This window comes from Polyergus mexicanus, unplaced genomic scaffold (genome assembly GCF_030449975.1).
Source record: "Polyergus mexicanus isolate NDT 795.1 unplaced genomic scaffold, iyPolMexi1.0 SCAF_16, whole genome shotgun sequence".
NCBI classification, from domain to species: domain Eukaryota; kingdom Metazoa; phylum Arthropoda; class Insecta; order Hymenoptera; family Formicidae; genus Polyergus; species Polyergus mexicanus.
The window spans coordinates 5,373,185-5,386,941 of NW_027223336.1; the positions used below are offsets into that span (position 1 = coordinate 5,373,185).

Sequence of the window (13,757 nt, forward strand, 5' to 3'; positions counted from 1 at the left end):
AGCAGTGGTATCAACGCAGAGTACTTTTGAAAAGTGAAATATTACATAAGAACAATTTTGTTGCAGGACTCACACAACAAAGTACTGATAAACATGATCATTTATGGAGGACCCACGTGCTTCATCAAAATTTGGTTGAAACTTTTATTTGCAACATGGGACCTTAAACAAGACTCTTTCAAGTTCCAATATAAGCAGTGGTATCAACGCAGAGTACTTAGAGACTATTCTGTTCAATGGTGAAATATTTGTGTTAGTATGTCTTAAAATGCATAGTGAACAAATTTTAACAATGATCTATTTAGACGTTTGTGGAGACGGCGCATTTAGACATGTTTCATTGATTTATATTTATTGTATATCATGAACAAGTACTGGTAGTATGCTTGTGTCGTGCTCAACATATTGTATTGTCCGAATTTTGCGCAATTTAAGAATGTTGGAATTGATTTTGATTCTCTTTCTTTTGTCTAGGCTGTAATGCCAGAACGAATCAAACTCAAAATGAATGGGGTTGTACCAAGTGTGCCAATAACTACCCTCGCTGGTATTGCGAGTCTCACTGACTTGTTACCTGAAATGCCCCTACCGACTCCGCTGCCACAAACTCTGACTAATAAGTCGTTGCTGTTTCATCCACGAGTGGCAGAGGAAGCGCAGATATTGCTAAGTGTTCGCGATGAGAATCTTGTGCCGCAGTTGATAATGTCTCTGTCACAGACCTCGTCGGATCACATTGAACTCAAGGATAATTATGCGAATACCGAACAGTCGTTAGAAAATGAGCAAAACACGCCTGAACTACTCAAGGCAATCTTACAGATAAATCCTCATGTATTCAGAGGACCTCAACACAATTCTCCGAGAAATTGGGCGCAGGGTGCGCCTTCGTTGCACGCGAATCAATCGCCGGCAAGTTATGGTCGTTTCTCGCCGTCCTACTCGAGTTCTTCAGGCTCTAGGCAAACACCTCAAGGTAGTCCAGCTCATCCTGCGGCGGCCAGATCCGTACTTCCGCCGCCGTTAGCCAGCGGTATCGCTCACGCGCAACATCCGCGAATGCCGATTACCCCGCAGAATCATGCGGACATTTCGCAGATGTCTCCCTTTGCTGTGCCTTCTCCGTCGCCCAGAGGTAACGTTATGACCGAACAAACGAGAACGTTGACAACGCCCCAGCATATGCAAGAGGACACGAACTGTATAAATCCTTTATCGAATGTAGCTCTTCAACCGAACATGTACTCGCCGGCTCACATGAGTTCCCCTAATGCACCACTCTCTCTCGGCAATGTGACGCCTCAGCATCATAACATGGCTGGTATGACGCCGCAACACAATATGCACGTGACATCTCCCATGCGCACCAATATGCCTTTGCAGCAACAGCATCCAGCAATGGGTATGCAACAGAATCTTTACGATCCTATGATGAATCAGCAAGTTCATCATGCGTTAGGTAGTAGTCAATCGTTGGATATCGATAGTGCGATGCAGGAGAATCAACAGTTTCTTCTCGATCCAGCGAGCACTCTTCCTGATATTGATTTGCCGATGGAAAACATCGACGTGAAGCAAGGCATGGATCATGCGGTGCAACATTTATTACCGACTCCTCAGACCACATCTTACCCGAGTGTACAGGCCACTGATATGATTAATGCTTTAAATCCGGCTGCGACTAATGTGGCGTCTAGTGTGCAACATCAACAGAATAACAATTCGGAAAAGAATATGAAGCTTACTGGGACATTAACAGAAAAATTAAAGGAGCCTATTGTTATGTTAAATAGATTATCGCTGGCTGATCAAGCACTCATGCAAAAGAGTTTGGCGGCATTCGCGGAAAAATCGCCGAATCGCGCGGCGAAAATGGGCATCTCTAATCGCGATGACATGTCAAAGACTGACTCCGAGAGCGAGGAGGAAATTGATAAGAACAATAAGCACTTTAAGGCTCGCGCGAAAGAGCGGCAAGTACAACGAGAGAAAGAGAAAGCGGAGAGACGGAAGAGCGAGGATAAGAACCGTAGACGAAAAAGGATAACGGACGAGGACGAAGAGGACGATAAACGTGATGCACCGTACACGCCTACGAAACCAAAAATACGCAAGATTGAGAAAAAGCTAGTGCCTGTATTAGCCAAACTGAGTGTGGAGGAGTTGATGGAGACCAATACTTATCAGCGATTTAACTCTACCATAGAAACGATTTTCGAGAACACCGAAGAAATAGCGAACGCCGATTTTGAAGATGACGGTGATGTACCTCCTGAGATACTTATTCCCAAGTATCAATTGCACGATCTTTGTACAGAAGCAGCCAAGCTTAAAACGCTTGGTGCCATGGAATCGATACCCACGGACAGATTAGTAAGACTGTTAAATATTCTGGAAAAGAATATACGAGATGGCGCAAGAGTATCGCCGCTCGTAGACCCAGACGATGATGTCGAAGAAGGACGATTATGGATGCAATTAGCAATGGAACGAGTGCAGCGCGCCGTAGACGCATCGTTGATCGCTTTACATATTATGACCTCTAGCAATATGCCGAAGACAGTCTACTTGGAGGACGTAATTGACCGTATAGTTATTTTTATGAAGTTTCAACTGCAGAACACAATCTATCCCTCATTCGATCCTGTCTATAAGATAGATACGAAGAACAAGACTGACAATTTTAATTCTAGCGGACGCAAGAAGCGAGGTCACATGAAGGAAGTACGCGAAAAAAGTATCCTGCAGGTTTACAACAAGATGCACGAATTGGTAGGTTTGCTGGCTGAATTGTTGAATATACAGGTCTTAACAGATACAAGCGTTCTTCACGCATCCTCATTGGGCGTCGCGCCGTTTTTCGTCGAATCGGTGAGCGATCTCCAATTGAGCGCGTTAAAACTCGTTACCGTAATATTTACTAAGTACGAGAAGCATAGGAGATTATTATTGGACGACATTCTGGCATCTATAGCGAGACTACCCAGTAGCAAAAGGAGTTTGCGCACATACAGACTCAATTCCGAAGATCATATACAGATGTTGACCGCGCTAGTCTTGCAGCTCATCCAATGTGTGGTAGTTTTGTCGGACTCCAAATCTTCAAAGGAGGAGGAGGAGGAGAAGAAGCCCAGTCACGTAGACTCCGATGTCTTTATTATCAACAGATATGAGACTGCCACCAGAATCGCCGGCAATTTTTTAACGGTATTCCTTAACAAATGCGGTAGTAAGGGCGAAGAAATAGATTATAGACCATTATTTGAAAATTTCGTACAAGACTTATTGGCGACGGTGAATAAACCTGAGTGGCCTGCCGCCGAGTTGCTGCTCAGTCTTCTCGGAAATTTGTTAGTAGGACATTTTTCTAACAAGAGCTCCGATATGTCGCTTCGTGTAGCATCCATCGATTATCTCGGTGTGGTAGCGGCCAGATTGCGAAAGGATGCAGTCAGTTCGCATTGCAAGCTATCGACCATCGACCAGATCATACGGGACATCAAACTCGAGCAGCAAAAGGATTCGGATTATGACCAGATAAAGGATAAGGAGATTGCAGGATTAAGCGAGGACGAAGAAAGGACGGTGTTTCTGCAGAAGGTACTTCTAGATTATTTGGCCGTTAACGGAACGAAGGATTCAGCTCTTGGATATGCGCGTCACTTTTATTTAGCTCAATGGTATCGGGATTGCGCGTTGGAGAAATCTCGAGTAGGCCAATCAAAGAACAGTCCGAGCAAGAAAATGCACAAAAAACGAGCAAAGAAGAAAAACCGGCATCACAGCAGCGACCAAGATACCGAATCCGAATTGGACGAGCAAGACCCGGACGAAAACGACAATAATGAGCAGAAGAATTCGGAGGCTTACCGGATCATCGAGGAGAAGAAGAAATACATTATCAGTAGAATAAGACCGTATAGCACGGGAGCGAAACCTGATATCCTTCAGACGTACATTGATTATAATTCCGCGGAACTGATCTCACAGTATCTCGCATCCAAGAGACCGTTCTCGCAGAGTTTTGATAAGTATCTCAAGCAGATCCTTCACGTATTGACGGAATCGTCAATTGCCATTAGAACCAAGGCGATGAAATGCCTCACGATGATCGTCGAGGCTGATCCGAGTGTGCTGGCGAGGGTGGATATGCAGCTGGGCGTGAAGCACTCGTTCCTTGATTACTCGACGTCCGTGCGAGAGGCAGCGGTAGACTTAGTAGGAAAATTTGTATTGAGTAGACCTGAATTGATTGACAAATACTATGATATGCTATCGGCTAGAATTCTTGACACTGGCGTGAGCGTGCGGAAACGCGTTATCAAGATTCTCAAAGATATCTGTATGGAATGCCCGGATTTCCCTAAAATTCCAGAGATATGCGTAAAAATGATAAGAAGAGTGAACGACGAAGAGGGCATCCGAAAACTCGTCATGGAAGTTTTTCAAAATATGTGGTTTACCCCGGTCAGAGAGCGTCCTACCCTTGACTCAGAATCATTGCTAAGGAAGGTCATGAATATCACGGACGTCGTGGCGGCCAGTAAAGACATGGGACTTGAATGGTTTGAGCAGCTTTTGGTAAGTCTGTTTAAGCCGAAAGAGGACAAGGATGATAGCACGAAGATGCAGGCGGACCCGCCACGGACATTGCTGACGGCGTGCAAGCAAATCGTAGATTGCCTAATTGAAAATGTGTTGCGACTGGAGGAGACAAATCTGGGGGACTCAGAAAAATTGGGAAAGAAAGGTTCGTCGCAGAGATTGGTTGCGTGCCTGACAACGCTTTACTTATTTGCAAAGATTCGGCCGCGGCTTTTGGTCAATCATGCAATCACTCTACAGCCTTACTTAAGTCTAAAGTGTCAAACGCAAGGTGACTATCAGATTATTAGTAGCGTCGCGCACACTCTTGAATTGGTGGTGCCTCTGATGGAACATCCTAGTGAGACCTTTTTAGCGCAGCTAGAAGAGGACTCGGTAAAGCTAATTTTGCAACACGATAGATCGGTAGTCGCAAGCTGTTTGTCGTGTTTGGGATCCATAGTCAATAACGTCACGCGAAACTTTAAGCTCATACGAGATTGCTTCAAGAAATACTACGGACACTTAACGGAGTACAAATCGTTTTACGAAAAGGACCCGACCAATCCCATGTTATTAAAATGCAGGCCGTTTTTCCGACGAGCGCTCTTCACGGTCGGTTTACTGTTACGTCACTTTAATTTCACGGATCCGGAGGTGATAGAAGGACTGGCAGATAATATTAAGGATCAAGTTTTCGAGACACTCAATTATTTTGTTCATCTAGATAACGACGACATCCGGCATTTCACTCTATCAGCTATCGGTTCTCTTTGCATACGGCATTACGAATTTATGATGCTGCCGGAGCTGAAAGAGCTCTATCATCATTTACTCACATCAGAACACGCGCTGGTTAATATGAGAATTCAGGTGCTTAACAACATTGAAGTGTACTTGCAGGAGGAGGAAAAGAGAATGATCAAACAAGATCTCGAATGGGCGAAAATGTCGAAGCAGGAGAATCTAAAAGAGATGGGTGATGTGTCGTCGGGCATGGCGAGCACCGTGATCCAGCTCTACATCAAGGAAATTCTTGAGTCTTTTCTACACATCAACATAAGTGTACGACACGCGGCCCTTAAAGTTATCCAACTAATCTTGTCGCAGGGTTTGGTGCATCCCGTCCAGATAGTGCCCTACTTGATATGCATGAGTACCGATTGCGAGAAGGCGGTGAGTCATAGCGCGGACAAATGGCTACAGGACATTGAAAAGAAGTATCCGGGTTTCATCCATATGAAGTCGCAGTTTGGCATCAAGTTGAGTTATCGGTTGCAGAAAATTTTGCAGAATGATATTACGGTGAGAGGTATGCGGACGAAGGACGGCGAATTTCCAGGCGCGCTCAACAGTTTCCTCTATACGATTCTACGCAGCACGAAGCAACAAAGGCGAGCATTCGTGCTGTCTTTTCTCAAGCGCTTCGACGAGATTGCCAAGACCAGTCTGTCGCAGATGCTGTACCTGGCAGACAATCTCGCTTATTTTACATATCAGGTGCAGGACGAACCGCTCTTCATCATTCATCACATTGATATTATCATTTCCATGTCTGGTACGAACGTGCTGCAGTCTTTCAAAGAAGCTTTGCTGCCCAAGGAGAGCAATATGCAATCGCAGTGTGGGCAATCCGAATTGACGTCGGGACAGATGACGGGGCAAATGATCCCGACGCCATCAGTACAGACGATGGCAATGGGACCAAATGGTCAATCAAAATCAGATCAGTTATTGTCGGCTCTAGAAGATGAAGAGGACGATGAGGAGGATGAAGAAGCTATTTTGGTCAGATTACCAGATGACACCACCTTGCTTAGGGAATATATTACCGCTAGTCAAGGTTTCTTACTTTTACTGACACTTCGGCAGCATCTCAAGGATCTTTATGGTTTCTCTGACGCGAAGATCAGTCAGTATTCGCCTTCGGAAGCGGCCAAAGTCTATGAAAAAGCGGTAAATCGTAAGAATAATTTGCTCTTCGAGCCCAAAGCCACGCTACAGAGACTACGGGAAGGCGTGACCAATGAGGAACTGGACACAAACGGCAGGAAGAAACTCGTGAAGGAGTATCTAGATTTCAAACAATTGATGCTCAAGTTTGATCCCGAGGAACCAGACGACGATGGTGGTAACGATGTCGGCGACGTCAGTGGTGGCAACAAACAGAATGCGGAGAATCCACAAGCGGCGAGGATACCACCGCATCCTGTGATCGATGGCAGCAGAATGATAGCGGACGGCGCTGTCGTAGGAAGCGCCACCCTGGGTGTCGCGGGCAGTCAGCAACAGTTTCAGTTACTACCGCAATCGAATCTTAATCTGAACTCCGCTCCGATGGAGCATCCGAACAACTCGGTGAATTCGCTGCCGGCGGCAGCAGCAGCAACACCAACGACGACGCTGCCGCGAGTACCTAAACTAACGATACACGCCCATCCAGATGCGAGGGAGTTGCATCGCAAACACCGCGCGCACAAGACGGACAAATCGGTGAGGAAGCACAAGAAGAAGAAGAGGAGAAGAATCTCCGACACCAGCGACAGCGGCGAGGACTACAGTGACCCTGATTTCCTCGTGTGAGTGCAGTGGTATATCTCATCCTATGTGTACATATAAATATCCGTGATAGTGTGTGTGCGTGCGATCCATCAGCTGGAATGACTCACGTTCCACACCGATACCTGGACGCTGTTGTAGCGCGACGGTCCCTTTCCCCTGGTCCCCTGAAACGATTCTCTTTCCCAGCCTGTCAAAGTTGTGCTACGACTTTGAAGACGATTCACTGAGACCGTTTCAGGTCGAGAAACTGCATAGAGACTATAATATAGTGATGTGGAAATGCGTGTGAGCGTGAGAGAAAGAGAGAGAGAGAGATCTTCTGTAAGAATGATAGCCAGAGATTTTTAAATGCGATCGATTGAGGTAAGATTAGCGTGTTGGCCGTAACGGCGGGCATTCGAGGTTTATCGATCCGCCATACCGTTGTTAGCGAGATCGGCTCGTTAAATATTTCGTGCGACCGGCTCGGGAACTTGTGGCGGGTTCATTCGAGAATTAGCTTCTGCTTTCTCCCCGTCGAGACGCTTTCGATTAGGGAGCTTATAGATGATCACTCGATTCCGCCGAAATAGCGTAGAAAGCAAGGGATTACGAATGATCCCCGAGAAGATACTATGAACAAGTTTCCCGAGAGAAAACAAGTACAATAAATTACGTTTGCGAACAAAATTCACCTGTAAATAATATCACATAGTGACGACGATGTCTAATACAACTGTTGATTAATTCTTTTCATGGAGAAAGAAATTGGAGCGCAAAGAGAAAGAAAAGCATTAAAAAAACGATATATACATTTGAACGATATCGTTGTCGATCGATATTGATTCATCGTTGCTGCCTCTTTCTTCTTTTTCAGACTGAATTTGAAAACAAGTAAGCACTGCTTATTTCGATAATGCTAAATTATTAAAATTTAGATACATTTATGCTAATACGCGTGCGCGTTGATTTATAGATAAACATTAAAAATATTTTGTGTTTTGTGCTTTAAAGTTTATTAAAATTAAAGTATGTACACACACAACTGTGCACAGAATAACATTTCCACGACGATTACTCTATAATACTTCTGTAATATTTTAATCTTTGTAAAAAAACAAAAACAAAAAAAAAACAAAAAAAAACAGTAGAAAAATAAATTGCTGCTTTAAGACACATTTGACAAATACAACAAATTTAATAAAAAAGAAGATAAATTCAAATGTATGGTCTGATATTAATCTAATAAAAAGATTACTTAGAACGAACGAAAAATTTATTATAATAAAATTTATTTGAAAGCTTAATATTTATCTGATATTAACAAAGAAGGAATTTAAGGATGTGATATCAAATATTACTATACGTATATTAATTACAACATTTATTAAATACATTTATTATATATAAAGTTTCAAAATAAATTATTTTGTGCTTGCAAAAGTGTAATACAGAATTAACGTTTAAGAAATAATTACATTAATTATAAATGACACACGCACGCACACGCACACACACACACACACACACACACACACACACACACACACACACACACACACACACACACACACACACACACACACACACACAAAGAGATTAGAAAAAATTACACGTTCTTAAGCATATCCGGGAATTTTTAAAGTAAGGCCAGAGTATTATCGATATAAGCGGTAATTACTCGCCTTCAAGGAGCTGTACCAAATATCAAAGGTCCACAAAATTCGGCAAACGAAACGAACTTCGATGGAGGGCGGACCCGTATAGATCCTCTCCTGCAGTATGTATAATAATAGAGGTGTGTAGCAGGACGCATTGCCTATGCATTACGAAACGTTGTTTGTAATATCTGTACATATAAAAATCTTCAAGTAAAGTATCTTATTTTCGTACAAACTATATAGCGGTGACATTTACGAAGAATACTTAAGATTTTGTTGTAATATTAAGTATTTATTCAGGATTTATATGTTGTCCCAATATAGTTTGCTTCACATACACACACTCACTCGTCCTTGGTGTATGAATATGATAAAAAAAAAACAAAAAAAAACAAAAAAAACAAAGGTATCATTTTTATACAAACTTATAGAGGTAAACGGTAAAAAGGGACCTCTTGTTAACATGAAAGATGGGAGAAATTCACAGCGCGATGTGACATACCTACTCGAGAAGAGTGCGATCTTATATATTTCAATTTGTCGTAATTGAAATAATCATTGAAAATAATTAAATTTTCCATTTGTAAATCCTTAAAATTTTCGTAGCTTTATGTATGTAAATTCCAAGAATATACGAGTCACATACATTACTCATACATACACAATTCACATTTAAAAAAAAAAGTAGTATTTAAACAGTAGTATTATTTAAACATGTATGTTTAATATGTTAAATGTAGAAAATAAAGTGGAATATTTTAAAAATTATTTATAGGAAATATAACACACGTACACATAATAATTAAAAAAATAATTAAAAGATTTGTGTATTAGCTATTATTTTTTACAGAAACCTTTTACGAATGGATTCAATTTTGAGATCGCACTCTTCGCTTTCGTTTTCGTTTCCTTCGCCAGTATAACAGCTGTTGCTATACTAGGAAAGAAATCTGACGAATTTGTCGGACAATATATATGAGCACAAGAGAAATATCTTTTTCTTTTTCCATATTTATAGAAATTCAAACTTATGACTCAAATGTGCGACATGACTGGATTCAAAACAGCTATAATTTCGAAAATTATAAAGGAGCTGTATATAAAAATTTCTTTTCGCTGCGGTGATTAATTCTTGTTATATATTTATAATTAACAAGATAGGATGAAAGAATGAAAAAAAAAAGCGAGACAGCGTCGCATTCTTGTTACGGGATGGGATGCGAGCGCAAACTGATCCAATATCGTACCTCTCCCCCCATTATCCAACTAAATCAAACTTGAACACCACTTAGATATATTTGGTACCTGTTTATCAATATCGAATATAGCAGGAATAATCGCGTTTTATCTTATCTTATCGTTAGCTCGCTAGTTGAGCGCACGCATCTCTTCGACCGGAAAAATGGAGTTGGAAACGGAGACTACGACGATTCGACCAAATAAACGCCTCTTTGTTCTTTTCGCGAATTTATTTTATATTTCTTCCTGTAGTGAACGCTTTGGAAAATTTGCTAATGGCAATTAAGACAGAATACATAGAGAAGAAAATGGATGGATACTAATACACATTGAAATACGATTTAAATAATGATACGAGTCTCTTTTTCTTTTTTTTTTTTCACAAAAAAAATGAGATTTAAAATATTGAAGAAAATGTTTATTGCATATGAGATTCTACATAAATATCTTACGAATATTTTTATTTTCGGAGAAAGAGACAGATTCGTTATTAAATTATAGAAGAAAAGTATTAAACACCAAATTGTATTAGAATCTATTTAGTTATCTCTCTCATTTCTACATTAATTTCAAATTCTTTCAATGAAATTAGAAAAATTATAATTTTCGATTTTGCGTACAACTATCAAATTTTCCTAACATAAGTTTTATCAATTGCGAACTCCGCGATTTTTTTTTCCATGGAAAGAACATTATTCCTTTGTGTTTCGACAGAGACGTTCTATCCGAACATTGATAACGCGATGCATTTATATTCGATCACCAGAGACTACGAGGCGTAAATTTTTACAGCGCGCTGTGCGAATTTGATAACTATATTAACGAACAGAATCTAGAAAGTACATTCTTTCATACCCTTGATTTACGATTACACCCGCGCTTTACCGAGGTCCAGACGTACACTCGTCTATATCACATCAATAAAACTGGCAGTAAAAAATGTATGAATTCATTCGTCTAGATTTAAGGATACGCGTAGATGTTTGAAGCGCACGTGGAAATTTCGCTGCAGACAATAGCTTTTTTCACGCTTTTATCTCTCATTTTTTTAGACAATTGTCAAGATTATGTTCTACAAATAAAGAGTGCAATGATATAAAATTATATATTTCTGCAAGTGCCAGAATTCGTTAAATTTTTTCACGATGTGATTATTTTCTGAAGAAAGTTCATTTGCACATGCAGATATGTTTAGCAAATTTGATCACGTGCGTTTCTGTCATTTAAATTAGTAAAATTCTCGGTTATTAAACGGTTGTGTTTCTCGGATTTCTTTCAAAAAGAAATAATTTGCTTCGTGTTTGATGCAAATTTGAAATACCGCAAAACTACCGATTTTTATGAACGATGACTATCGAATTCGAGAAAGAAGCAAGACGCGAACGAATCGATATAATAATTGTCATTGTTATTCTAAGCAATGTGCGTAAATCTGGCATAAAATCATTATTTGTTATAAAGTTTTCTCGATTCTTGAGAATTGGAAGCTTGATTTGATTTTGTTCTCGGTTTTTATAACCATTTGCAATTTATTTCTTTAATTTTCTTTCGTTAAAAGTTACAAAATTGAAAAAAAAGTGTCGCTTATCTTGGAATCTTTCGGAGTAAACAATAAAACCCGAAATTTTCTGCTTTAATAAAGTCTCTAAAAATAATAATTATAATTTATTCGTTTTGTAACTTATCGATCTTTATAAGGAGATTCTCTTATTGCCGTTATTTCGTAATTATTATTATTATTTATCAATTCAAAAAATTAGTTTTTGTCGCGACAGACTTGATCGCGAGGGAACTAGATTCTCTTCTTGCAAAATGCGCATTATATAAAACAATTTGCACACATAAACTATAAAATCTCGTTTTCAAATTTGTACCGTTCCCGAAGCGTGCAATGTTAGAATTTAAGCGAGGATTGTTTCTTGTACAATTTTCTTTGCGAAAATTTACCGGAAGAAATAATTTATTAATCAGATTCTCATTAAATTATGTTTATCTTTAAGAAATATGCATACACGGGCGAGTCTTGTGAGAGAAAAAGCAGAGGATTATCCGATTTTCTTCAGTTATTTTTCAATTTAGTAAGAACTTATGTTTAAAAACATAGAAAAAAGTCTGCAAAAATATTTACAAATTTTGACGATTTGACAAGAAAAATTAAATTATTCGTGAAAGAAAAAGAAAACTGGACAAGAGATTAGTTTACTCGGCGATTATATGAAGACGATTTTTAAACATGGTATCGTATCCGTCATGATATTGATTATAAGAATACTAGTGGTTCTTTTATATGTTTTTCTACCGCGCGTTTATATACGAAAGCGTATTCTTTATGGAAAATGTAAAAAAGCCAAAACATTTAAAATGGGAGCTGTATGATTTTGTGCGATCTCGGTAGTAGGAAAGTTTCTTCCGAAGTCAGCCTCCTCAGTATTGTCACGGAAAATTCGAGAAAGTCTCTTTTCTAAAAATCTAAACCTTAACGATATAACTATGATTATGAATATATACATAGTACTATATACATATGCAATTATATCTGTAAATAATTTACGAATGTAAAGATTCTAATAAAATTTATCAATAACTTATGCGTTTTCCCTCTCACGAGAAAAATTTTCCTGCGCGCCGAGAGCTTTTTTTTCTTCAACGTTATCGCTAAATTTATTAATTATCATTTTAACCTTATCTCTAAATACAATCGCGGAAGAATTTAAACATTTTCTTTCAGATTCTTATTTTATCAGCGTATGTATACACAATTCGTGACAATCTTTCATTTTTTGTAAGATATTATTTCGTTTGTTAAAAAAGTATTATACAGATTTGTTAAATGAAAATTATTTTCTGTAACAATCTTAATCGATGTTTGGATTTTCGAAGAGTCGTAATTTTTATCCAACAATAAGAAGAAAAGACACGCGTTATTGCGAAACAAATATCGGGAAGAATCACTATTATTCACAAAGATGATAAAGTTATCATTAATGAAGCAAGGAACGTTAGAAAGTAGCGTATAAAATCGAGCGTAATTACGCGCGAATTTTTGCATCGACTGAGCAAATTAATTAGTTAGAATGATACGTTATTGAAAATGAAAAGATGACAACGCTGTACAAATGTTCACACATGTACATATTTATCGTTTAGATTTCGGGCAAGTTAGTGATAAAGAAATTACAGCAACCGTTATATAATTAATCGAATGACATGTGTATGCCGAATGAGAATATAATTGAAAGATAGTGTGCGTTAAATATGATTATTATTTGTTATAATAAACAAACTCTTCTAGGCGGTGCGCATTATAAATTCTAAATAATTATATTTCTACGTATATATATACATATATATATATATATATAAATAAATAAAAAAGTATACATATACATATACAAATATATGTATCGTCTAAACGAAGAGAAGAGTGCGTTTTAAGGTCTTGGCGCGTATTCTCAGAAAAAACGAAATTGCCATCATATCGTGTCGCGTAGGATTAACCCGTGATATGTAAACAAATATAGTAATTAGTGATAGTAAAATAATTGATAAAAAGAGCAAGTTAAAAATATAGCGGGCGAACCGTCGAACAGGCGCGATATGAGACACACTTGTGTATTATAGCATTATACATATTATATATATATATATATATATATATATTATCACCTATGTTTTTGTATTTGGTAATCTAAAACGAAGAAATATCGAATTAACGAACAGAAGATTAATAGA

At 38.9% G+C, this 13,757-nt stretch overlaps 1 protein-coding gene across 1 annotated transcript; it reads left to right on the forward strand.

Moving 5' to 3' along the window:
• The first annotated feature begins 217 nt into the window (after positions 1-217).
• LOC138940399 (Nipped-B cohesin loading factor) lies at positions 218-8,676 on the forward strand. Its single transcript, XM_070309278.1, has 2 exons — positions 218-252; positions 475-8,676. Exon 2 carries the CDS (start codon positions 481-483, stop codon positions 7,165-7,167), a length of 6,687 nt encoding a protein of 2,228 aa, XP_070165379.1. The 5' UTR covers positions 218-252; positions 475-480; the 3' UTR covers positions 7,168-8,676.
• The last annotated feature ends 5,081 nt before the right edge of the window (positions 8,677-13,757 follow it).

Coding starts and splice junctions, on each gene's coding strand:
- LOC138940399 (XM_070309278.1), top strand. CDS start 481: ATGCCAGAACGAATCAAACTCAAAATGAATGGGGTTGTACCAAGTGTG.